Here is a 27,154-nt window from a genome sequence, read left to right as displayed (position 1 = left end):
CAGGGATAATGAGAAAAAGCAGCAGGAGGAAAGACACAATTCCCTATTAAAGAGAACTCTGACACATACTTTGAAACAGACAGAAAACATGACTCTTTGGCAGCTTGATTGCTTGGGACTTCAGGGGGCTATTTTTAAAGCGTCAGGATGGTTCCAGAAAGCAATTGAAATTCCTTAGGCATCCAGCACAGCCAGAGTTCTCACAAGTTAACCTTCAAGGATTTATGCATTTTCTTCTCTGAGGAAAATTGCTTCTGGAAGCTCACATAAAGCAAACACATAGGCAGAATTAATGCAGCAAGGCAAGATCAGAAAGGCCAATAATTGCCTCAAGGGATTCTGTGGAGGTGGATATTACTTTAAATGATGTTTCAGATCAAAACAATAAAGAAGTTTTCCAAAAGATCATTTAAAAATATCATAAAATACTGGTGCTGTTAGTAAATGCTATTTTTTTCTCCAAGACACATTGCAAATGAAAGATGTGTTCAATGCAGCTCAGTTCAATTATTTTAATAGGTCTCTTGCTGGTTTTAGCATTCCATTTTTGTCCGATACTGTGATCACACTTCATGAATATTAGACATTCTCCACTGTAACGTGAGAGACAAATAACACAGCAATTCCAGCTGCTTTATTCCTGCTGCACACCCCTCATCACTCCATACTGGAACACCCCCAATGCAAAGGCAGAACTAAAAGGCACAAACAGCCTTGGCAGTTGAACTATTACCATCTGAACTGCTGACAAAGCATTGCTATGAGTCCTTCATGCCTTCTGTATAAGCAAAGTGATGCAGAGACCAGCCCAAGTACCACCCCAACTCCAGCAGTGCACATTTGGAAGCAGAAGACAGAAATCCCCAGCTGTCACCAGGCAGAGGGGGTGACTGGGCTCATCTCTGCCTTTCTAGGCAAGTGCAGTGCCACAGTATCAACTCTCTGTGTCACTGCTACTTCCAACTCCTGTCCTTTCATGTTAAATATCTGGCAGGATGCTAAAAATAAAACTCATTGGAAATGGAGATGATCTCTAAATTTCTACATCTTCATGACTGCAGGGAAGCTCCAAATGCATTTCTGCATTTGTAAAAGCCAACTTACTGTGGGTTTTATGTATTCCTCACCTCTCTATCTGCTGGGTGAGCGCCAGGAGATTCTCCTGACTTCCCACTTGCACCATACAATGAGGTCAGTTCTGTTTTGAAGCAGGTAATGTGCTGTCCTGACTTCCTCAAATGCAAAGCTCCTCTAACCTAGATTGGGGAAGTTCCTCCCTAATTTTCCAATATTGAGTTAGACAAGTTTTTGAAAACATCTAGAAGCAGAATATTGTGCAATGTTACTGTTACAACAATGGATTATTTTTAAATTAAGAAACAAACGGCATTTTTTGTTCTGGGAAGCTCAAATACCAATAATCTGTTGTCTTTGTCAAGTTATGCTCTCAACAAGTACTTAGGTGATTTTGGAATCATCCTTTAATTACCAGCTCATCAGAAAAATTCCAGTCAATCACCAGTCTTTCAGTTATCACTGCCCCCACTCCAAGAATTGTTTTTTCCTCCCTTCACAGTCCATGGGACTCAGCCACACAGATGCTCACATCAAATGTAACTGAGAGGAAAGAGATGTACAGGAGATGTATTGGTGCAGAGGTGCCATTAGAAGTGATGACCCAGGAAAAGCTTTGGTTTAGATAAGTTTCAGCTTCTGCATAAAGATTCCTCTTTCCCTTGTCTGAAGAAGCAGAGTGTTGTGTACTGAAAAACCTCACATGGATATCAGAATCTTAAAAATTCCTTGGTTTGCCTCTTTCCTACCTAGGTGACCACACCCCTTCTTACCCAGTCCCTGGGATGGGTTTCATCACGCACCACACTTAGAACTCTAACGAGGGAAACAGGGAAATGCAGCACTTCTGTTGTGCCTGAAAGTATTCTGTCTTTTCACAGTACCTCTTCCTCTACAGCTTTTCATGCAGCATGCCCAGTGAGCACTCTTAGTCCCAGCAGAAGCACCAGAACCACAAGATCACAAGAGCATCACAAGGGCTGGCTGTAAACAACCCAGGAACATCTCGAGAGCTGACACTGTCAGGTAACAACTTGAGAGTTTCTCTCTACCTACCATGTTGACAGCATCCTGGTCAAAGGGGTTCCACTCGATGTTCTGAGGATAATGAGCCAAAACTTTGGACTTGAAGGTTCTTCTTAGGGGACTCTGGTCGAAATTCTCTCCTGCAACAAATGAAGAAATCATGACTCGAAACAGCAGTGAGGCTTCAGAGAGAGCTGGCTTGGGTTTTCTTTCTCTTCTTTTTTTGGTGAAATCTGATAGACATTTTGACTCTCAACAGAGGTACTACTTTTAAAAGAAAAATAGAAAAGATTCTCATTCAGTCTGACCTTACCCTCCTTTCCACTAAATCTGACTGCAGTTGCAATACAGCTGCCAGTTTTTTTACAGAAAGAAATATACTGTCAAGAGAAAAGTCACTGCTGAAATTTAACAGAAAATGACTTTGCAATCAACTGGATTCTTGGCCTTCCCCCACAGCTTGAGTATCTGGAAATGACTTAGTCTCTGAAAGAGCACCTTCCCTCAAGTTTGTTAGAAGCTGCCTTTAAAATCAATAAAAAATATGAGCACCTCTTGGCTATTATGAATTATTAAAGCATTTGTTATAGATGACCTTTTTATATTACAAATCCTGTGTGAAAATTAAACATTTATTTTTTTCTACATCAAATTTCAAGGACAGACTTTTTCCACACAAAGAATCCAGCAAGTGCAAAGAGGATGATTGAAATTAGACTTCAAGCAGAAATGCCTCCAGTTATCAGCATACAAATACTGTATTTCACAGTGATATTGTTAATGGAGTTCCCAGTAATAGTGTTAATGGACTGGATTGTCTACAGCATGCAAAACAGTAATCAAAACAAGGAGTTCTTAACATCTATTAATTAAATGACCATCTATTACACTAGGACATTAAATCAGCTCTTCCAACAGCACTCACATGCAAGTGAATTCTGAGAAGGGGTTTAAAATCTTTTCCTTTCCAAGTGGTCTCTAAGATTTTATGGTATTGTTATTTTTATACAATACTTATTTTGAACACAGGATTTAGACATATTGCAGCATCATGGTGGTGGAATCACAAGCCTTGGAAGTGTTCAAAAAACACATGGATGTGGCATCTGGGGATATGTTTTAGTAGTAAAAAGGCAGTGTCAGGTTCAATGGTTGGATTTGATTTTGAATCTATGAAGGTTCTCCTCATGCTCAGTTACAAGCTCAGACAAGTGCACCAAGAACAGAGACCATTTCTCTATTTCAGAACTTAGCAGTAGAAGAACCTCTTCTTTTGGTCCAAAAGTTCTTTGCAGAGCCATTAAAGGTACAGTGTCATTCACCAATTCCCAAAATTTCACAAAATAAGCAAGCAAAGCCAGCAAAAGTTTTCTTTCCAGGTATGTAATTAGACATACTCAGCAACATCTTTAGCTCTTAGAATGAAACAGTAATTAACATGCTCGCATAATCAAACAATTATGCATGAGGTTATTTCCCAATTAGATCTTCAATCACTCTCACATCTGACAGAGTTTACCTTACAACTGTGACTTGGCACAAAGGCAGGTATTTGATACTAAATTTATTTGGTTGCTTCTACTAAAAGTTAGAAGAGAATATCTGGATGACTTCATGAAGTTCTCCACTGCTAACAGTAAGTGACTGCTGAAGTTTAAATTTCTTTAAAGGTTTCCTTTCTCATGACAAAAAAATAGAAAAAGTTTTGGTTGTCAAGTATAAGAGTTGCTTTAAGAAATCCAGCTGCCCAAAACCAGCAGTTACAATGTCCCTGTAGGCTGACAACATGGATTCATTTTATCCAGGAAAGTAAATGGCACAAACAACTTACCTTTGTAGAGTCTCTGCAGTGGTTGCATTTTACCACTCCAGTGGTTTAAGAAAAATATAAACTTCAGGTAAAACACACATGGAGAAAATACAATTCTCTCAATCAGTGATTGTGAGGGAAAAGAGAAGAGCCAAGACACCACACTGCAGTAAATCAACCTGTCATTTGTTTGAAAGGACATGACATTGCACCCTCCACACAAAGCTGCCTCGTGGAAAGACAAGCTGAGTGAGCTTTTAGAGGAGATACACAAATTAGGAAAAAAACAGTAAAAGGATGTGACAGGAGCAGCTTGTGTATGAAGGTGAAAGGTCATCATTTGCCCAAACTAGCAGGAAACACCCCAACCCTCACCAAAACCAGATGAGAGGCATGGACCATGCCAGCTCTGCACTGACAAGCAGCTGGAAGAGAAGCACAGGGAGCAGAATCCTCTTGGCAAACATGAGGGAAGGGATCTGGACTGAAGGGTACCTGGTACTACCAGCTCTCAGCCTTGGTAGTTCTGAACTGCTGAGTCACACGTGGCAGAGAGAATCTACTCAGCTGTTTTTCTGGATGAACAGTGAATTTTCATTAAAACGCCCACGTGCTTTTAAGTGCTTCTTTGCTAACTTTCCAAACAGAATTAGCAAGGCACATTTGAAGTGAACAGGGTATTAAATACAAATTGAATCCACTTGCTAAAATACTAATGGCCAGATAACAGTACTATGAATATGGACAAGAACATCGTATTTGATGTATGCTGCCCATGCAAACAGCACAGCTTACTGAGACAGCTGCCTCTCAGAGGCAAAGTAAAAAACTGGGTTTGATTTGAATCCCTTTGCTTTCAGGATATTAAAAAAAAATCAAGTACTTTTAAAAATTGTGTGAAACATGTCAGATTCAGCTTCCATTTCATTTGGATATTACGTCCTGTTCACGGTACTCTTAAACAACTTGTGCCTTCCTTTAAGGGGCTGGCTTTTAAAGGGACATTTCGTTTCAAATTAAAAGCAAATGGTGAAGCGATGGATGCTAGATCAAGAAAAAACTGGGCTAATTTCATTTCAAAAGATTGCTTAAAATTAGAAAACAAGCCTGATACATGTTTTGGATGAAGGATACAATTACTAGGGAAATGCAGCTACAGTCATGAAGTTGTTAATCATGATGGCTTTCATAAGAGTGGTCCTACATAAAAATTTAGCGATCTTCAGGTTTAAATAGATCTGTTCCAATTAATTGTCAAGTGACAGAGGCATCCTCAGCTTTGTACCAAATAGGCAGAGGCATCCTCTACCCACACCCTCTGGTCCAGGGAATGCAAGTTATCTGTCACTCCTTCCAAGCTCTGGAACGTAGACAGGAATGCTTGTGACTACAGAAACAAAAATATCTTTTATTCCTTTAGAGGAACATACAGGGAGCACAACTATGCACAGTGCTAGTGGTGACCACCTCTGTGACAGCTTCCTCTAATTAGAAGTGCTCAGCACACCCAGCTATGTCCTCTCCCTGCAGATGGAATTTTGTTAAGCATATTCAATAACAGGATGACCCTGCACGAGAAGCAAATAATACACAATGTGTGAATGAGAAAACAATGTGGGCACAGGAATAACAGTGCTTGGCTGGGCAGCAAGCAAGCTGTTAATTGTCAGGCTCAGGAACTGGTTAGTCAGTGCAGAAACTGCTCTGCTGCTTCTCTTCCATGCCTCCCCAGGATGCCAAGGTGGCAGTGGGAGGCTGATCAGAGTTCAAGGACATCAACTCCAAGTTCTTATTTCTGAGCTCACATTCTCATAATCTCACAGCAGAGGATGGAGATGATATGAAAGGGAGGACCGGGACAAGGCAGGCAAAACAGTTTTCATTCTAAAGTTTTAAAATCTGAGTTGTCTGTGAGATAGTAGTGGATTTTAGGGGGCTGGGGAGGAGGGCAGTGTCTAACTTGCCTTTTGTTTGCCAATATGTAAAGGAATTAATGGATCATATTTAAGCAGGAAACACTAGGGGGATGTGTACCCTATCAACACATCTAAATTATTTGGAATTTTTTGGGGCGTATGTGTCTATGTGAACCTCACCAGTATTGCTATTTAAATCTAGACTGCAAAATAAGCTTCCTTGAGGTGTCAGGAAACTTTGTGTTTCTGTAGCAGAAATTGGTGGAGCTGAACCTTCCAGACCCCTCTATTCACAAATCCACATAACTAAGCCTCGTCAGATTTCTGGATAAGTATCCTCTACCGGCCTTGTGCAAGATATTGTTTAGTCTATTAAGCACATAGACCTAGCACAGTCTCCTCTCCATCAATATACTGACATCAATAGTCGGATTTTGCTGGAGAACCACATCTGCCAAGAGAGCTTCAAGAAATAGAACAAAATTTTCCAAATATTGATTTAAATTAGGCAAAAGAATGAAAAAGTCCCAGAGTTTTGGTTCTGATTTGGATCTGTGATCTTTAATTTGATTCAAGAGGAGTTAGAAGACTGAAAATAAAGAAATAGAGAGGTCCTGATGACTGTTTTATCCTTAACCCCTCTTTACCTGAGGTTTTGTCTGCAGTGTCTGAGCTCTTGCCATGGAGATCTGCTTGCAGATATTGGTACAAGACTACACAACATAACAAACAGAAATAAAAAAAAAAAGCAAACATGAACAAAATGAAAAGATATACAATGTACTGGGGAAGGGAAAAAATATGAAGCAGACATTAAATATTCCCCCTTGCAATCTCTCTTCCCCCCACTACTGCCAAAGGGTAAATCCACACGATAAATAAAACCTTCCAGGACTGGATTACTGGAGGTGTTGAATGCAATGACAGACATGGTAGAAATACTTGTCAAAATTAGTAACAAGATTAAATTCTCAAGTACTTCAAACAACACGCTGCTTTACAGCTTCCCTATTATGAAAGACATCTTTGTTCACATACTGAGCCCTTCCAGAGCCTGAGAAACTCAGGGGAAAAAACACATCAGCTAGTGTTGAAGGGAAAAAACCCTTCAGCAAGTGTTGAAGAGAAAAAACCCTTCAGCAAGTGTTGAACTAAACCCAAGGAGTTTTATTTAGTAGAATACTGTTAGCTACGTTGTTACACCTTCAATCCTGTACCCCATGCCATTTTCAGGACTTACTGAAGTTACCTAATAGCTTTATTCATCATTTCTGTCTCATAACTGGGTGTTTTTAGACTAAAATTTGAATAAATAAGCTATGTTTAGAACTTGGATGAACAATTTTAATGTTTTCCAGCAACAGCTACCACTTCTAAAGGAAGAGCTTCCTGCTAGCATGTCTAACTGAGGCTTCTTCCAACTGGTCTGCTCATCTCCTGCAGACAAACAAAAATGTTTCCACAGATGCCTTGGTATTTCTTTGTCAAAAAAAGTCACATTCTCACACTACACAAAGGCATTACACAATCCTCCTCTAGTTAAACCTATTTTTATAGAGCTGGCACCTATGCTAAAGCTGCAATAGCAGTGACCTCTCTGGTGATTCACTCTAGGTGTAAAGTCAGAGTAGTTCCGCTACAGCCTCCTACTTGAGCTGCTAATCCAGACATCAGCTCAGAGGACACAGACAGCTCTGCAAAGGCCAGATTTTTTGGGAAGGCAACTCTCAGCAGTGGGCACAGGAGGTCTTTCAACAGAGATTTTCAGATGTGAATTTGTGTTTTAGGATAATTTTCTCTTTTCTTTAGGAGGCACCTGAAGATAGCCCACATTCAAACCTGCAGGATGATGTTTTTCCACCCAATGTGTCTTAAGTTATTTCACTCTACTTTTGAGCTGCTTGAACTAAAAAGTTGCATAAGTATTTAACTAAAGGAAACAAAACAATTGTCAAAACTAGAGATGCCTCTTGCTAATATTCACACTACCTTTACAAGTCTCTCTGCTAGGCTGTCCTTTCAGCTCTCCCCTAAAGATCATATTATAATTCAAAGGGAATTTGGCACTGAGCTTCCACAGAGGTAGCCACCACCTCTGCAACAGGAAGAGTGAAAACGAGCAACCCATTGAAAAATGCATAACCAGATGCTGTAGGACAGGTGCTGGTTTGATGCCCATTTCAGTACTTTGACCATTTATCATCATCAATGACACAGCTAAACAGTCACAGAAGTTATGTAAAAACTCCTGCACAGGATGTCAAATTGACAACAGTGATACAAATTCAGAGCTGTGGACACTCCCCTGTGTTGTGCAGCCTAATTCTTGATACAAACACAATGTAATGAAACACTATTATTGCCACAAACTACACTTGGAAAAGGTGCAGTACTTAAAAAATTCTATTAAAAAGGAGATTTGCTGCCCCAAGTCCCAGATGCCATGAGAGCACAGACATGTGACTACATTAGTGAGTAAGTATGAATTACACCCTCCCTTTTACATCAAAATTGCATTATAATCTTTTAAAATACAAAAAATTAAATTATGTCAGTTTGGGTGATTTTTTTTTGCAGTGGAGCTGGTGGAGTTTAAGAAACAGGTACCCAAGGCATAGTGCTCCTACACAATTACCTCAGAGTCTGTCTCCAAAGGCTGAAGGCACTAGCAGGTAACAGTGGAGCAGGTACAAAACCAGACCTGCACTTATAAATACAGGGAATTATTTATACTCCGAGCCTTTATTTTCTCTAGAAATCAAAGTGTGGAATTCACTCATACTATTCATATTGCCTTTACAAGTATGGACTCCCAAACTAGGGAAAAGATGCCCCAGAAATCCTTGGCCTATCCTGTTCACATGCAAGTAGCATATTTTCTTTTCAGTTGCACGTTTATATTCAAACCTGCCGTATTTTCCACTTGATATGGAATGAATGAGCACTTTTACTAATAGAGAAAACAATCTGAGCGACAATTAAAAGTTCATTTAAATTGAAGGTTCATACATAATTATTCTTAAACAGCTTGCTAAGTCATTGTTTAGTTACACAGGCCATGAGCAAGGTATTTAACCATATGACATTGAGGAGCTTGAAATGCAGCTCTCAGCTCCCAAAAAGAACATTAATGATGGCAAAGTGACAAAAGTTCAAGCAGGAACAAGACACCAGCTCGGGTCCTTAAGCACAGCAGGATGCTAAAGCCTGTCCAGCAAGGGGATCCCTGGCTTTGGAGCCACAGGCACCTGACTGTTGCAGTCTTGGGCTTAACTGCAAAGAAAACGAAGGCATTTTAGATGCCACCACATTCCCTGTGAAGTTTGAACAGCTTCCTACCCACTGCAATGCCAGTTTCCCAATCCTGTCTCATGTGCTCACCTCCCTCCACAGACAGAACACAGGATGAGGTGCCCTGTGTTACTCAGGCCTTTTGCACAGCACATCTTTCATGCTTGTGCTTTCTCCTTATTTACAGGCGCAGGCTCAAGTTCAAATGCATCTAATTTCTGTGTTAGAATATGATGTTGCATTCTCAGACTGGTCTTGGAACTAGTCTCACCAATATGATTTCTGACTTGAATCTTCAAACAGGTTTTGTTCTCTACTTCACTGTGACAGAGGTAGTACCAGAGTTTTATCTCAAGATCTGCTTTGTTACAGTTGTCATTTCTGGAGAAAAGGAAAGAATGAAAAACCCACCAAAACCCACAAACAAGTAGAACCTGTCATCCTAAAAACCCCTGTACTACTACTGTTAAGGTTTGTGTGCAACAATGCAGGAAGGAAAGGGAAGTTTTTCAGTAAGTTTTGCTTTGGGGCTTTTTTAAAGACAGGAACAAACAGCTTTATTTTTATAATTCCAGTCCATTCAGTTACATTTAAACTAGGCTGTATTAAGTTAGGGGTTTTTTAAACCACTCTGCAATGCACATACTATCATGCACCTGTATTAATCTCCACTCATCAGGATGGCAAGTTTCAGGTGTTTATTTTTTACTTTAAGTCAGAAGCAATTTCACCAAAGCTGCATTTATGTAACATCGCCTGCCATTTTAATTAAGCTCAGCTTGCAAATCAGTACAAGAAAAGAAAGAAGTTTAATTTGACTTGGACCATTGTCAGCACTAAACAACTTTGACATCATCAGAGCATGAAGATGTCCACACTGCAACTCAAATACCCAGCTAAACCCATGGGTTTAGCTTTCTTTTTACCCACCTCACACACGTTTGAGGCCTCAGTTCCCTGGTCTCAGCAGTCACACTGCGATTTCTCCAGGTTAAAGGAAGCCCTTCCTTGCTGATGTTGCCAAGAGCTATCCCTTGATGTGCTGAGCCACACAGAAGATGCAAGGGACTCATGGTTGGTTTTTACTCAGTTGGCACCAGAAGGAAGCTATCCCCAGTTTCTGAGGAAGATTCTTCTTCTTCCAACAAGCAAAGTCCATAACCCAAACACTGGCACTCAAGATGGATACTTCAAACACCCTGAGAAAGGACAGCCTCTTGGCAGCCCTTTGAAGAGCTGGCCCACACCTGTGAGGTTTACACAGCTGGTTTTCTCTGTGGAGCAAAAGGAGGATTTAGAAAGATGGGCCCAGAAGTGGCTCCCCACTGCACTGAGTTATTCTTTAGCACACACTTTACAAGCACAGGGTTACAAGAAGGCAACTGTCACCTGCCAAAGGCTGCAGCTGCTAAGCTTCATGAAGACTTAGCTAATATGTGGTCTTGATGAGAAAAGGGTCAAGCAAAGAAAGAACTTTGCTTCTTGCAGCCAACAAATCTCTTTCATTGGCGTAAAGTAGAAGCACTCCCTTGTGTAGCACAAACTTTGTTTAGGGAGTTTTGAGCAACTGCTGCGTAAGTTGCTGCCAATAAGGAATTGTCCCTATGACAGTCTCCAAGAGCCAGTCTTCTGCCAGTTTTCAACAAATGAATCCTTTTAGAAGAAAGGACAAAAAAAACCCTTCTGCACACTGAAAAGTCACAAGAGCCCTCGGGCAAGGCTTGAAATTACCAGAGCTTCGGGATGGAGCAGGGTGGTAAGCAGGAATGGAGCTGCAGAGAGACAAAAATGTGCTACCCACACAGCCATATTCCTCCTTAAAAGCTGATACTTCCACTTAAGAGCTACCTGAAAACCATTTCAATTTGCAGATTGCTCTCAGCTACTTCAACCCAGCTGTACCACAGTAACTGGAGATCAGCATATTGCTGCAAATGCTTCAGAAGTGGGCAAAGCTGTCACCAAAGGACTGAGGAATTTATACACCATGCTGGATGACGCAGTTATTATTAGCTTTGGGGGGGGAAAAAATGGAGTTTTGTCAACTAGAAGTGTCAGAACATTGTTAAAATAAAAAAGTATCACCTTGAAAGAAAGATCAGTTGTAACTACTCCACGAGCATTTCTACCGGTGTTGGACAGCACCATCTTCATTTACAATCTGAAGAATGCCAGTGAGTTTACAGAAGGGATCGTTAAGTGCATCAGTGCACAGTAATTGTGCATGTAAGCCACGTGAAGAATATTCTTTACACTTGTGTAAACCTTAAGTAAATCATTACTAGTTAGATTAGTTAGATACAGCTTTAGGTTTTATTCATTGCAGCAGAGCTCTATTTCAGACCAGACATAAACCCCCAGATTTATGCTTTATCACTCCTGCCAGTTTTGTGGCCAGTTTCCAAGTTTTCTGAAAATACCTAAAGCTGACACCAGGACCAAATCACCAGGCTGCTGTAAAGTTTCAGGATTCAAATCTAAAGGCTTAGGCAAACATTAATTTCTGGATCCAAACTAGATTCCAGGTGGGAAACTCAAAGCACAGCATCATTTCTACCATGCCTCTAGATTTAGTTCAGATCCCTACAAAGGTTGCCAGAAACAAAATCCTTTGGCTTCCCTTAATGCCTTGAGGAGTGCTAAAGCATCTGTGGAAAGAAGGCTCTCACTTGAAAAAGACAAAAAAGTAATTGTCCTGGGTATAGCTCACAAATGCCCATGCTCCTCAGATCCTTTCTTCCCTTGTCCCACTTGTCCTCACAGATATCTGGAAATGAAGGTGATTCTGCAAGTGCAGTCCTGACCCTTGTGCCTCAAAAGCACTGTTTCAAGCCTTCTACCAGATTTTCTCTCGGGTGTGTTTTGAGGTTGCTTGCTCTCCCAACAAACCAGCTTTAAATCCCAGGACACACCTTCCACTGCCATCAAGAAGATCTCTTAAAGAGCATAGAAAAGTGCAAAAGGCTCTAAATTGTGCAAGTCTCCCCTTTGCCAAAGCCCAGCAATGAAAACCAGTGTCTCATCTGCTCTCTCCTCACATTTCTACAGCCACTCCAGTGTAAAACTCCTCTATCAGTAGATATCCATTTAAGAATGGCATATGTTTCAGGAACGTTTTTAGACCCTAAAGGCAAAAAGACTCACGAGAGCCACTAAAGAGACCAGGGAGCAATTCCTGGCCTCGAACTGGGTTGAAGAGAGTCAGTGGGATCCTGAAAGAGGAGAGATGCAAAGAAAGGAGAGTAAGAAACTGAAGTCCACTTTCAATTAAAGTGCATGTCTTACCTATTATTCAGTGCCCTGTTAGTAGAGACGAAAGCAGCAGCGAGCAGAGATCTAAACAAACCTAAAATTACTTGGCATTTAAGCAAATGTTTCCTCTTCACCACTAATCCACTAATCTTTTGGTGCCTGGATCCCAGGTTGATTGGCATGCTAAAAATACACAGGTAGAAGGCACGTAATTGCTGCTCTAATTTTTACGTAAGCATGAGCTGTCACCAACTGCACATCTACTTGAAAACCAAGCCTTTTAGAGCCACCTCAAACAGACACCAGAATCCTCCTGGCCACTGCACAAAACTCCTGTTATTTCTACATGACATACGTTACAGTATTTTACACCTTCCATTGGCATAAAGTGGAATTTTATGGAGTTAAATAAAATGCTTCACCTAATGAGGCAAACCATACCACGCTGTTTTGGAGCCTCAGTAGCTGTTACAACATTTCACATTAGAAACGGAGCATTTCACACTGAGCAGATCGAGGCTGGATTAGGCACAGACCATAGCTGAACACACTTTAGTACCTCTGGTCTCTGTGAGTGTACAAACATCTGGAAGGTCTAATAAATGCAAGGAAATATATGCAAGAGGAGAGAGAATTAACACAATGTACAGGTGTAGCAACACAACTGAAAACCGTGGTGTCTTGGTGTGACAATGTAGGACAGCTAAATCATCCTGTTGTGAAAAAAACAAGAGCACTGTCATTTTGCTTGGAAAAAGTTGTCATTCCTTCAAACTAAGGCAGAAGAGAGTAATTTTGGGTGCTTAAGGGTAGGTTTTGATAGTCCCCACTCAACATTCCCTATATAACATAAGCCCACCAACTCAAGATCATCATTCTGTGTAAGAAAGAGCACACGTGCAGTGTATTATTCAAAGCCATATTCATGTGCACACTCCCTCTCCCACAATGAGAGGGGACTGTCAGGAACACTCTGCTCCAGGATAAAAGCTGCCCCCTGCACCTGGGGCTCTTCCACAAAATGGCCTGAGCAACATTAGGGACACTTCTCAAACCTGGACACCAGCTGGCTCCTAATTCCCCACAGCGATGCAGCAGCATCAGGAGTCCCTGCATTGCTCCTGTGGGATTCAAATTCCCATCTCAAATCAGGCAGGATACACACATGTCAGATTAAAGAGACACAGGCATTTGCATACCTCTTCAGGGTTTGACAGGTTTGTGGTGATTTATTCTGCAACCTGCAGAATACACCAGGAGCATCCCTGATGGATGCATCCCCAATGCAAAGGTTAACAGGTCCGTGTGCATTGCATTAAATATTTACATTAAAGAAGCCTTTTATATATATATATATTTAAATTGGAAGCACACACAAGAAGATCCTAACTAAAAAGTATTTGTGACAACAAATGATACAGATTTCAGCAGTTACACAGACATTAGCAATAAGCTAAGCAGGGGATACCTGAGCACAAGTATTACTGGACATTTGCTAAAATAAACACTGTGGTTTTAGTATCAGGATGAAAAAATACTTTCTTGTTGAGGACTGTAAGATGATTTTCACTAATATTAGATTACCAGAGACTATAATGAATATTTTAAGGGCTTCACATGTATACAGGCCACCAGTCCAATGGGGCTGCTCTCCAAGTTGTCACAAGACCAAGCAGCGCATGTGGGGAACAGAATTCCCCCTTGAAATCAAAACCACTATGCATGAGATTAAAGGAATCTGAGCACTCACACACATCCTACAGCTGCAAATTCAAGGATCATGAAAGAATTTAAAAACATTCAAACTTCTAGCTAAACTTATTTATGAGCCAAAACAACAAAGCTTCCAAAACATGCTTCTTTCGCCTCTGAAATAGGCTGCTTGCTAAAGTAGGACTTCACCCCAGGCTTTGAATTCAGCAAGGTTTATTCTCTGTTTATACAAATATGACAGCCTGAATGTGACTTTTTTTAATGCAGAAATATGAAACTTCAACCTGAATCTGTATTTTGTCGCAGCAGAGTATCCATTTATAAACAGCCTGAGGAACTGTGGGTTCTGGAGGTGCTTCTGGTTAACCCCTTCCCAAATTATTGCCTCCCTAAAGAAAAATTCTTCTGCCACTCATCCCAGAGATCTAAACTATTTGGTGTGTTTATCCAGAGATTTTCCTCACCTTTGCTGCTTTCTTTCTTACACTGGTGCTTCCCAACAGAGCTGCTTTAAGCTGCAGGTTAAGCTGTTTCACTCTGGTCAGGAACACTTTGATTTTACAGTGAAGGGGGAAGGTGTAACAATCCTGCACTAAAAGCACTAATCCTTATCACCTTCCCACCCCTCCACTGCTTTTTCCATGCCTAAAGAGTTGATGGATTTTGATGCAGCCCACAGAAGGAGATCTTGAACAGGTGAGTTAATGGCAGCAAAACCTGAGCCCCACACAGGTACAGCTCCCTCTCCAGGTTAGATCAAATGCCATTGCCTTACCCAGATGATAACACACAGACTCACATGACCTCACATTAGTCATCCAGGTGGACTCTCTGACAGAGGTTTGTACTTTCTTAGACAAACAACAACAGTGCTCCATTTCCCTGAACTGTCAGGGCATGTCAAAGAAGCCACAAAATCACTATTATCTGAAATACCTGATGTTTCCTAAGTCTTTCTTTTCTGCTTTGAAAAAGCATTTAATTGAAACCTTGTGTTAGCCTGTACAAGCAAAAGCACTGACTTCTATTCTGACCCAACGTCCGTTTTTCCCTTTCCCTGACCTTTCTTTTACTTAATATTTTGGAAATTGTGCTCTTTATGAAGATCATAGTTCAGTAAGGAAACTACAATACTGTGTATTCCAAACAAAAAGTAACACAAAGCTTTGCAAAGATCCTCAACAGAAAGCAAAACTTCGAAGTCAGATCGTGAATTTGGAAGTTGCTGCACCTCCAGATATTTCAAGCCCAAGCTGTTCCTTTCTTCAAATCCCTGAGCTATGCAAGCTGGGCACATACAAAACTTGAAACCACACGTGGTCTTTGAGATGGAGAAAGGAGCTGCACCAGCTCAAATTTACTGTGAGGGTGGTGAGACACTGGCACAGGCTGCCCAGAGAAGCTGTGGATGCCCCATCCCTGGAAGTGTTCAAGGCCAGGTTGGATGGGGCTCTGACCAACCTGGTCTAGTGGGAGGTGTCCCTGTCCATGGCAGGGGAGTTGGAATTAGATGACCTTTAAGGTCCTTTCCAAACCATTCTATCATTCTGTGAATTTTCCTGAAGGACCCTTCTACTTGAAGAATTAATTCCCTGACAAGAAGAACAGCTCTGCACTTCTCACAGGATGCCCTGAGGCAGAAGAGGTAGAAAGCACAACACTGAAATCCGGAGAGGAGGGGAGCTCTGGACATAATGATCAATCAGGAGAGTGTCAGTAAGCAAGCAGGACCTCTGACCTCAGCACTGGCCATCACAGGAAGCATCAAATCCCTTCCACATTTGTCAGAGACACAGGATATGTTCAAACAGATTTGCAGAGTCTTGCCACTCTCTCCTGAAACCCAGTTTGTCATCACCAAGGTAGGAGTGAAATTGTTCCAGCATCCCTTTAGCTGCCATCTGTGCTCCCACAGGGAGGGGGCCCAAACTTGTCAAATGCCCTGAATTAAAAAAAACACAAAACACCTTTTCCATTAGAAATGGCAAGAGGTGGCAATTTCAGGATAACAGCCTGAAGCCACTGGCCATCAGGAGAGCACACTGCCTATAATTTAGCATGAAAAATAGGACCCTGCAGAATCCAAGCATAACAACTGCATTGGGGAAAGCAATTTTTGAATAACCACAGAGAGACTCTGAAACTCAAAGTTTTAAGTTGTTTAGGAAAAAAATACGAAAATACCACTCTTGAAGGACAGAAGATAAAGGGGGCTTTGGGTTACAGCAAATCCAGTTTCTGTTACTGGCCCTCAAAAGAGCCCAGCCCTCATGCAAGTCAGGACATTCTCAGCCAGGACTAGCAAAAACAAACAAACAAAAAACCAAAGAAATAAACAAACAAAAAACCCTCAAAAAACCCCAAACAACACTACAAGAAGTAGAGAGGTTCATACATATTTTCCAACCATTTCAGTGACTATTTGAGGATGTGCATTGGAGGCTCCTCTCAAACCCCATCCAGTTCTGTTAGTACCCAGCTGCATGGCAGGCTTTCAGAAAATTGGTGGTCTTTTTATTTAGTTGGGTAATTTTTTTTAACCTTTTAGTCCCACTTAAGAGTATGCCCCAAACCATTTCACCTTCCTCTAGGAAAATGGTGTTCCAGAAGGCACTGCTGGTAGCTAACGCTCCTCTGCCTAATGAATAATCTCACACCCAGTAAACATTCCAGGCCATCAGACACTGCCAAGGGAGACCATATCACATGTCAATAAACACAAGGCAAGCCTGGGCCTTTGGTCCTTTTTTCTTCACCAAGACCTGAAGGAGTTTTCTAGTGATGAAAGCATCCTGAAAAAGCTGCTCTGTTCCTGTTCTCAGTTCACTCATCTCAGACAGGTTTGACATGGAAGATTTTTCCCTAAGAAGGAGGATTTCTTATGTTGCTAGCTTATAATTAATTGGGGCACCCCAGACCAGAAGGTCTGCTTGCTCCCCCCTAAATGAGCTTCCGAAACAACAAAAACATGCTTAGCATGTGGCAGGGATGTGGTTCAAAAGTTCATTTGAGCTTAGCTTTGTACAAGAAAACAGTTTTGACATATAAATTTGGGCAGACTCATATTTAGCAGAGGTTTAGGAGGCCTAGGAGGCATTCAGAGCATGGTTGAGCCTGCTGTGGATAACACACAAACCCATTTCAGGTCATTCCCAAGGAACTCTCATAGCTGCAGTCAGAGAAGGGATGACTATTGCTGAGCACATACACAAACAGACAGAGCCCTGACAGAATCACAGAGGAAGCTGAAGAATTTCAGCTGTAGAATAATCAAAATATGTACCTGTAAAAGTAGAGGGATGAGGATTGAGTGGATCAGAATAACCAGGTCAGAAAGGACCTCTGGAGGTTATCTGGTCCATGCCCCTTTTTAAAGCAGGGCTGACTTCAAAGTGCTCAGGAGCAAGATAAAAATAATTTTTGAGATGAAAAAACTGCAAGGACAACTCAATAGCTGTAAGGAGGTGAGAGCAAAGTAAGACATCAATATTTCAGCATCTTTGGAGCAAACAGTGTAAGGCAGGTTCTCTGACTTAATGCTGACAGTGCAAACCAGGAGGCACTCGTAAACCTGCAAGGGAAATGCCACGCATGAAAACAGAGTCTGTGAGGCACTTGAGCTACGAATCAGCCCTTGCCAAGCCTCTGGTCTTCTCTTAAAAATATTTCCACTTCCTAGTCTTCGTGTTGTTCAGTACTAACACATCCATTATGGTGCAACAACAATAGCAGCAGCATCACTAACATCCTCTCTTGGCTGGAGACCACACACTGAACTCATTTCATTGTCTGCCTCCTTGCCTCTCCAGGAGGGGAAAGCCCTGCACGCTCAAAGGCATCATTTGTATCTCCTGGATATCACAGCTCCATGGACACTGCACCTCCTCCTGGCTTTTTTATCTGTGGTCACATACAGTAAATCATGCTGATTTTTCCCTGGGAAGTCACTTTTTTTGGCAGTTGGCAGCTTGTTGTGAAAGCCCAAGAAAAATACTCTGCACAGTTCCAGTGCCTTTCCTAGCACAGCTGCATCCCAAGCAGGACTTAGGCTAATCCCTCCCAAACAGCCCTGTTGCTCTTGCCTTGCCACAGAGCAGCCTGCTGCAGCCCCTCTGACATTGGTTTAATGCTGATTAGTCCCGACACAATTCTGGTTCAGGCTTCCTGCCAGGCGAGGGAATGAACAAAATTGGTTTGTGCACAGACCAGACGACAGCTGCAGTCACTCCAGCTCAAATCTGTTGAATAAGGACCCTTTTCTTGTTTACCAAGATGAGACTAAATTAGCCCAGCGTGAGACAGAAGGACAGAGCAAATCCTAAAAGCCAGTGATGCCAACCTGGCTCTGAAGGTGTGAGATGCAACTTGGTCAGCCCCATCACTTTGCTTCAAGGAAGCCACAGGGAAAGAGTACGCTTTGTGTTAAGCAAACCCCCCACCCAGGGAAGAGCTGAAGTTTTAAAAAGAAAGTATTTTGTGGGTAAGATTACAAATAGAATGTCCCCAGATTTTTTTTTCTGAGCCACAGAGACAGTCAGTGCATGTTCTCTTGGAGCATGTTTTATCCCATCTCTTTTTCCTCCAGCCCTAAGAGAAAAGCCTCCAGCCTTCATAAATCCTGCAATCCTCACACTGCCCTTGTTTCTAAAATGCAGAGGGGTATCCTGTTAGGAAGGTTTCCTGCTCAGGCATGATCTATTGATGTGATCTGGGGTATCACCTGTTTGCAGAACTACACACAGATCTCTTGACATGAATTAAAGAATCCAAAATCTTTTTGGAGGCAGCATGTGCACAGAGGCAAAAGCTGCATGTGAACTGCTCGCACAAACTTATTGTCAGCAAGGCTGGTATTACTCAGGCTTTTACAAAACTGATTAAATGGAAAAGTAACACTGCTGAGCTTTCTGGTCTTCAAAAAGTCCTTAAACCCATATCCAAAACTGGACACAGCACCATAGGATTTTCCTTCTATATTTAAGAACAGCCTGGCTTTTGGCACTTGCAGGGTTGGCTGCTCACTGATTGGGGGTTTACGGACTGGTTAAGCAACTCCTCCTTTGGCCTGGACACCTCAGCTCTGCATGATGCTCCTTGCCATCACATTTCCTCCCTCAGCCACCAGAAACAAGGCTCCTGCCCATGTCAGCTACAGCTGAGGCACCCCTCTCCCTGGTTTCCAGTCCCTGCATAGCCTGACCCGGCAAGCAAAAAAGCATCAAGTGTTTTACAAGCATCCTCACAAAATGCAGCCACAGCTTTGTGATGGTTTTGGCTGGGGTAGAGTTAATTTTCCTCACAGTAGTGAGCTATGGCTTGGATCTGCCTTCCCAAGTCACCGTTACGCGTGCTGAAGCCCTGCTGTCCTGGGCATGGCTGAACACCTGCCTGCCTGTGGGAAGCAGCCAATGAATTCCCTTCTTTTTTGGCTTTGCTTGCACAGGCTGCTTTTAGGTTACCCATTAAACTGTCTATCTCAACCCTCATTTTCTCATTTCTACTCTTCCAATTTTCTCCCCTGTCCCACCAGGGGAAAGTGAGCGAGCAGCTGCGTGGGGCTGAGTTGCTGGCTGGGGCTAAAGCATGACAAACTTCTTTTGAAAGGGCTGATCTAACACCGAATAAGAGGTAGAACACATGCCTTCAGGCATAAAAAATCTGTGCAATTTTTTGCTTGCTGGAGTGAGGAGAGATTGCATCTAAATTTCCCTCTCCTGCTTCCCAAAAGAGACGATATCAACAAAAAATGGCTTGCTGCACAGCAAAAAAAATGCACTATTAGTACATTGAAAGAAGACACACAAGAAGAATCCCAGCTATTAACCAGCTATATTTTCAGTCAGTCCACGAATACATTTGGGGTCTGCTCCCTGCCCAGCTTCACATGGACTGGGATTCTCCTAACCTGCCCTCATTTAACAGAAGGCTCTGTGTGGTATGTCTCAAGAGGTGTGTCTAGCCATCAAAGGAGATCCCAGCAACTAAAGGCAGTTAAAGAATTATATTCCTCGTTTTAAGTTTACTTCATATGTCACCTACAACTCCAAAAAAGCAATACACAATCTTTTGTTAAAAGAAAACCAAACAAAACAACACAAAATAACAAAAAATGTGGTGGAGACCAAAGGAACTTTGCATTTAAAGCCATTTGGGGAGCTGTGCAGAAGGACCTGGCCATGCAGAAAGCAGCCTCAGATGACAATCTAAACACCTTTCTTTCCTTGTCAGCTGATCAATAGCTTTTGCACAGAGGGAAAAGCAAAAGCCAGTCTTACTGACAACATTGAAAAGAAAAAAAGAAGGAAACTTTCTTAAAAGACAAAAATGGACACAGAAGGGGAGGGGAGGTACAAAGCGAGCTTTCATAAGTCTATTATTGACAAGACAGAAGCGTTACTAATTTTAAATTCAGCATTTATTCATGCAGTTAACGACTTCAGTCTTTCTGAAGTTCCCCATTTTACCTCCAAGACTTGCTGTGTCTGCATAACTGTATCAAAGACTGAAGAAGATTTTGAGCGTCTGAAGATGAGCACCAATAAACCACCAGTTTCTGGAGCGGTAGTTTCACTTCCCCGAAAGCAGCAGACAGGGCAGAAGGGTCCCTCAGCAGTCAGCAACCATCAATTAACAGTCCAGTAAATTTACCATGGCAGAGTAATTTACTGCACCGCTGCTGGGAAGTCACTTCTGCTAAAACATTATTACAGATGAAGCTTAGCAGAAATCTCAGATCCAGCACAGGACAAGCAGTGCTTTCATCGACCCACCATCCCTCAGAGAACAGGCACTTGAGTGAGTTTGTGGTGATCCCTTTGCTACACTATTCCCTGTGACCAAGTTGCACAAGTTACCTTTAAATGGAGCATCACCTTGAGTGACTGATTAGAGCCTTTGCTGGTCTTGAGTGAAACCTCAAAGCATGCAAGGTGCATTGATTGGTGTTACACCTTACATAGGTTTAGAAGATTTGATATGGAAAACTCCAGTGATTTGCCATCAGCCTCTCAGGACATAAGGCTTAGCCAGGTACCAGAGCAGCACACAGCTGGCTGGTTCTTGGGGACATGGGTTAGAGGGATACAAGGATCTCCAACGCAGGGAGAACAGTCACCTGTTGGCTAAGCAGAAGGTGTCCAACAGAGCTCAGCTCTGGTTTTCCTTTCAACCCTATTCACCTGTTTTTCTCAACTTTGCAACTGTATTGTCTGCATTTCAACCTCGTGATTTATTTAACATAACAAATTTAAAACAAAATGTCTTTTATGTTGACCTCAAGCTGCTTCCCATTAGAAAAGGTTTCAGGTCAAGCGCTGGAAATAAGATACTGTCTTTCTTTGGGGTGACTATCCCAGAAATGACAGCACCAGAGCACCATCACTCCATGAAACCCTCTCTCCTCTGGATATTAGTGAGAAAGCAGCACAGCCCTGAGGTGGCTGTCCCCAGGCTGTGCAAGGACACAGCCAGGCTGGCTCCCTGGCAGGGGAGGGGGTGAGAGAACCCCAACCCTGGTGCCAGAGCCAAGCAGCTGACTCAGAAAGTGAAGTCCACAACCAAAAGCTATTAATGCATCACAAAGCTTGACTGACAGATAGCTGTATATTGCTACAGTCTGTTGCTTTGCTGCATTCCCTCCCAATACCCCAACAGCTTGTTGCTGGTCCTAGCCCCACGGCCCCAGGTGTTCCTGACACATTTCCATCCTTACAAAAGCATGGATTGCCTCAGCGGGCACCACATCATATGGCTTGAAATCACTCAGAAAAGGAAGCGGAGCCCCAGTTCCCAATTTGTAGTCCTGCTGCTTTTCCTTCAGTCCCTCCTAAACAATCTCCATATTTCTTTACTCACACATGACCCGAGACAAAAACAGCAGTAAAGAGAGCAGGAAAGCTTGCACTATGTGATTATAATCAGATTTTTTTGTTCCTTGTTCGCTATGGTCTTTTATCCACCCTTTACAATAATGTAAAAAGCAAGGCAAACTCAGATGTCCAGAGAGAAGCTGGAATAAACATTGTTCTGGTTTAGTGTGTCCTCAACTGCTATTTATGTGAATGTCATATCACCCTAGGTTTTCTGCAATGCAAAAGCTGACTTGGCCTACACGCATGCCACAGGCTTGGGGGTGTTTTCACAAAGGCAAAGCTTTAGAACAGAAGGTGAAACTGGGGAGACCACTCTGCCCAAAGATGGGTGCAGGGTGGGAATGAGAGAGGGACGAGGATACCATAGCTCCCACCAGCAGTGCCGTGTGTGCCTTCCCCCAGGAGATGCGACACGAGGGAAACCCCACAAAATGCCCCAGCTGCGAGGAAATGCTTGTGCTCGTTCTCAGATGGCAAAAATCAATCATGCACAAGGCAAATCCACAGGAGACCTAGGCTCCATTTGTTCCAGCACTCAAGGAACTGATGGTTGTTTGCTTTAAATATGTATTATTTCCACACAATAGCAGTTAACATACCATTTATTACTCCCAGCATCTGATAGGAAGGTGTACATGGATGCTGGCTCACTGCTCCCATGCAAGTCACCTACCAATAACACAGGATCTGTCTCTTAGAACCACACACAAAGAGTGCTTTGCAATTTAAGGTAACTGGTAAAGGGGGAAAATATAAACCCCCTTGCAAGCAGAACAAAAACCTGCTTCCAGGGGGTGTGTCTCCATCATCTTCTGGCTGTTTTCCAACACTACCAGTCATTAATCCTCAAAAAGATATGCTTCCACTAGAAAAGAAAATACTGCACAGAAAATGAAGTTGGAAATTACAAACTTGCAATAATGACAGCAACTGCTACTAGATTTTTTTTTTCTGCCCTTCTGGCTCCTATTTAGCAGGTTTCTGTTTCAGTGTAACCATAGGAACAGCAGTGAAGAGTCTCACTTGAAAGCCTTCACTTCAGCTGCTAGGTTAAGTTATGGGGCTGCAGTGGGCTTGAATATTAAAAACATTGAAACAGCTCTAAAAAAAGCTCAATTTCTATTGCAGGAGACAGACATCTGTGTCGTAAACAGACGCAGTGCCCCACCAATAAATAGAACAAACCAACCCTGCTGATGGAGGTTACTAAAAATCAGGCTCAATAAACAGGTTAAGAATACAAATCATTAATTAACACACTAAAACTGACACCATATGTTTCCTGGAGCTGTTTTTTTGTGTAACAGACCTTAGTAAGACAACTGGATGAACAATGACAGTCCGCAGTAACATGACAACTTCACTGCAATATTCACCCAAACAGTTGAATTTAATATTCTAAATTTTACTTACTCTTTCAAAGTAAAAAAATGACACAGTTCTGGCACATCATCTTTCCTTTGGGAAATATGAAAAAACACAAGTCAGCTATCTTAAAAGAAAGCCACAGGAACCATGCCAGCCAAATGCATAGCCTAAGGACATAGGGATGTTAAATGGAACACAAATAAGGGAATACAGGTGAAATAAATTATGAACCAAAAAGGTCTTCCTTGGTGCCTGATATCTATGCACTTACACCTTTTTCCTAAAGAACTTTAGATAGCCACTACCCTGAAGCATCTGTTACTTTTCACACATTAGCAGTAAGACTCATCTGAAAACAGAGTTGGAAACGCATTCAATTATTCAGCAACAGCTGTTTAAAACACTGTATCACAATAAACAAGTGAACAAAAAACCAGATGGGAACATGTTCATGTTGTATTCACTACAAGGGACAGGTCTGTACATTATGTGAAAGCATAATGTCCATTTTCCATAGATTAGTAAATATAATAACTTATAAATTATTATGTCCATATCTAAAAAACTAATCTTGTGGTACTTATCTGTTTAATCTGCTGCCTCAATTCAGAAAGAGAATTGACATTTTTCAAGCAGTTACAAAAATGACAGGATCTCTGCGAGACCACATGAGAGATGAAGCAGAATATAAAATGTATGTACATGGTTACTGAAGCTTCATTTGAAGCAACAGGATTTGCTGTTCTTAAAGTGGCTGAAATCTGCTTAATTTCTTATCCCTGCTCCTGCTCCACAGGCTCTGGCTGGAGAAGAGGCAAGAAGAGATGAATATTCTGTACTCAGGGCTGTCTTAGCATCTCTTGTCAAGTATTTAGCAAGGATCAGACACATCCAGATAATTTTTCTTATAACTTTATTCATTACCATTTCACTGGCCCATTTACAATTTTCTGTCTATTGCTGCTGCTCAAACACACTCTTCAGTCTATCTTGCAGTTTAGCTAACACTGAGACTTTGTTCCCACAGGCCACTCTCTGCTTTGCTTGTAGCAATCAAATTTTCAGGAGTGTTCAGGATCCCATGGATCCCTCCAAAAGTACAGCTGATGTGGTAAATGATGTGGAAAACTTCCAGTATTTTTACAGTCTCTTGTATAATATTGGACATCTCTTATGAGAACTTAAGAACTATGACTTTTGTAGCATTAGAGAAACCAAATAAAACATAGGCTTATGTCACTGGGAGCTCTTCACATGGAACCCAGAGCCAGCAGCCTTTATTGGCTGGACTGCTGTCAGAAGACTCCAGGTGTTCTATCAAGAAGGTTTGTGCTGGCTATAAATAGGAATAGGCACCACAAGCTGTGCTTGTAGCTTATTTTGGCTTTATTTTAAGAGAGAAATCAAATTTTCTATTTCCTGTGTCCTTACTCTGAACACCTGTAAAGCTGAGTCAATTCACTTTGTTACAAGTGACATAAAAAGATCTCAGAACCCTGCTCCTGGTTTGATTTTATTTTTTTTTTATTAACAAGTCTCACTGCTATTGCAAAACCCTGTCTCTGCTTTGTTTACAGGTGGTAAATTATGCTACATTCAGATCCACGGATAAAATTTTCATGTTAAACACCTGAACATTAATCACAATATTAAAATCTCCACAAGCTCCAGTGGGTTCCATGGGAGGCTGTGATGCCTCAGAGGTGTTTTCAGCCTCTTCTGTTAAAAAGACACCTGGAGGATGGGGAGGATATGAAGAAAAGAAAGAAAGAAACACCAGCTTTAAACAGTTCAGGGAAACTGTCCCTGGCTTTGTACACAGAAAAAAACTTTAAATTTCTCAAGTATGGAAATTTTATTTAAAGGAAAAAGGATTTCAGTGAGCACTGGTTCAAAAAATGGAAACAAAAGACAGACACACTGTCTAGAACTTGAGCCCCCAAACTTGCAAAAGAAAACTGCTAGGACACATAAGAAAGGAAGGTGAGAATGAAATAAGTGAAAACCAACCTGAAATGTGGAATGATGAAAAATACTTAGTTACCTCTTTTCAAAAGAAAGTTCCCATAGCTACCTTACAAAAATCTGGTTTAGGAAGGAGTAATTGTGGGGTTTTCCAAATGTATAGCCAGCAACTCCCTCTCAGGAGGATACTGCTCATTTCTGCCCTCCCTCCCACTCTCCCACACACTGCAGGGCAGTCCAGTCATATGCTGTAATTGGGAATAATTGCTTTTATAATTTATACCAAGGCAACTACTACAGTGAGAGAAACCTGCACCTGAAGAGCCTGAGGCTCTGCACTGCTTCAGAACAGCCATCCCTGTGACAAGCTAGGGACATTTTCTTGTTCTTTAAAAAATTTATTCATTATTGAGTAATTGCTGCAACCAAGAACAAAACATCCTCTTGGAGATGTATGAACAGTGCCTGAGTTCCCTGTATGGATCACCCAGCTGCAAATGGGGTGCTCTAAAGCATTGCCAAGATAACCACTACTCACAGGTCTTCATTAGGGATTAAGGAGTGATTCAAACCATGCCATGCCTTTGACAGCACTTTAGTAAAGGAAAACCATCATGCCTGGCTAAGCCACAAAGCTTGTACAACGGCCACAGACAAGACATGTAAGGGGACTGTACCTCCACAGTCCCCCAGTGACACCACTCATCTCACTGGGATGAGCTCAACATTGTCAGGTGAAATACCTGCCCCAATCCTCAGCTGGATAAAAATGGGACAAATCCTGGGAGTGTAGACAGGGACTTCAATCTCATGTTGAACCTCTAGCTGTATTACACAATTAAGGTTTCTCTCAAGCTCTGCAGCTTTCCTTAGGTCACAAAGATTTATAAGCCCATTAAGAAGGTGATGAACAATTGCTTTTACTTCCTGGGGGCAAGCTCCTTTCTAGATATGAACCCAGTGAATTAAATCCACACATGTTGCTGTAACTGGCACTGCTGATGTCACACTTCACTTTCTGATGCTTCCTCCCTACTGTTCTGAAGAGAAAGGGCAGGGGAAATCCTGTTCACATGTATATTTCAGGATGATCTTTGCCTGCTTGAACTCACACACTGACACATCAAGTTCTAACAATTTAATGCGGTGGCTCAGCCATGTTTGTTGTAATTAAAGTTTAACAAGTTTTTAAAGCAAGATTTTAAGTTCTACATTAATATTTCACAACATGCTCCATTACCTTGTGCTGTGCCCTACCAAATACTTTGTACAACCTGCAAAAGCCTTGTATTCATCCAAAGACTGCAGTTCTCCAAGACACAGCAAAGCAGTGACCTGTCTCCTGCCCTAGAAGGCACCCCTTCACAACCCTTTAGAGCCATTACTGGCCTTACATAACAACCAAAAGGTTTGTCCTTGTAAACTGAAGCCTTGGAAAACAAACTATCTGACATTGAAAAGACACATCAACTTATGTTTTACACCCTAAGGATATTTAATCTTTTAATCAGTGACGCCTGGGCCAGGAGCTGCTACTCAGAAATAATACACAGCATCCAGACCCAGCCATGCCTTGTGCTCATACAAATTCCAAAGAGATTTCCCACCCACCTTCTTTTCCTCCACAAGAGACTTGCTGTAGGCAACCATCACAGAGAGTGAGACCTTACACTTTCCATAAACAGCTAAATTAATTCATATTCCCTTTGTGAGGAGAGTTTTGGCATGAGGATTTCTGCTTGCTCGATCCCACAGATACTGCACACCAATTCTGATGTGTTTTAGTATCACTACTCCTCTTGAGGAGCAGCTCAGGAATACTGCCTAGAAAGCAGAAGGGAAGGGCATGGAAGAGCACACAGGCTGGG

At 41.9% G+C, this 27,154-nt stretch overlaps 1 protein-coding gene across 7 annotated transcripts in view; it reads right to left on the bottom strand.

The window, feature by feature from the left end:
* The window catches only part of LOC131592011 (DENN domain-containing protein 5B-like), a 103,297-nt gene that overhangs the window by 53,082 nt on the left and 23,061 nt on the right, over nt 1-27,154 (bottom strand). For 4 of the 7 annotated variants that reach the window (XM_058863207.1, XM_058863210.1, XM_058863209.1 and 1 more), the window contains exons 2-3: nt 6,474-6,539; nt 2,131-2,240 (exon numbers count right to left, since the gene is read on the bottom strand). In XM_058863207.1, the coding sequence (XP_058719190.1) occupies nt 2,131-2,240; nt 6,474-6,539 (176 nt within the window). The remainder of the gene's footprint in view (nt 1-2,130; nt 2,241-6,473; nt 6,540-27,154) is intronic. The other 3 variants (XM_058863208.1, XM_058863211.1, XM_058863213.1) reach the window with 1 other exon arrangement.

This window comes from Poecile atricapillus, chromosome W (assembly GCF_030490865.1).
Source record: "Poecile atricapillus isolate bPoeAtr1 chromosome W, bPoeAtr1.hap1, whole genome shotgun sequence".
In the NCBI taxonomy this organism is placed as follows: domain Eukaryota; kingdom Metazoa; phylum Chordata; class Aves; order Passeriformes; family Paridae; genus Poecile; species Poecile atricapillus.
Note: the sequence above shows the minus strand (reverse complement) of the source record. Positions and strands in the feature narration are given on the sequence as shown.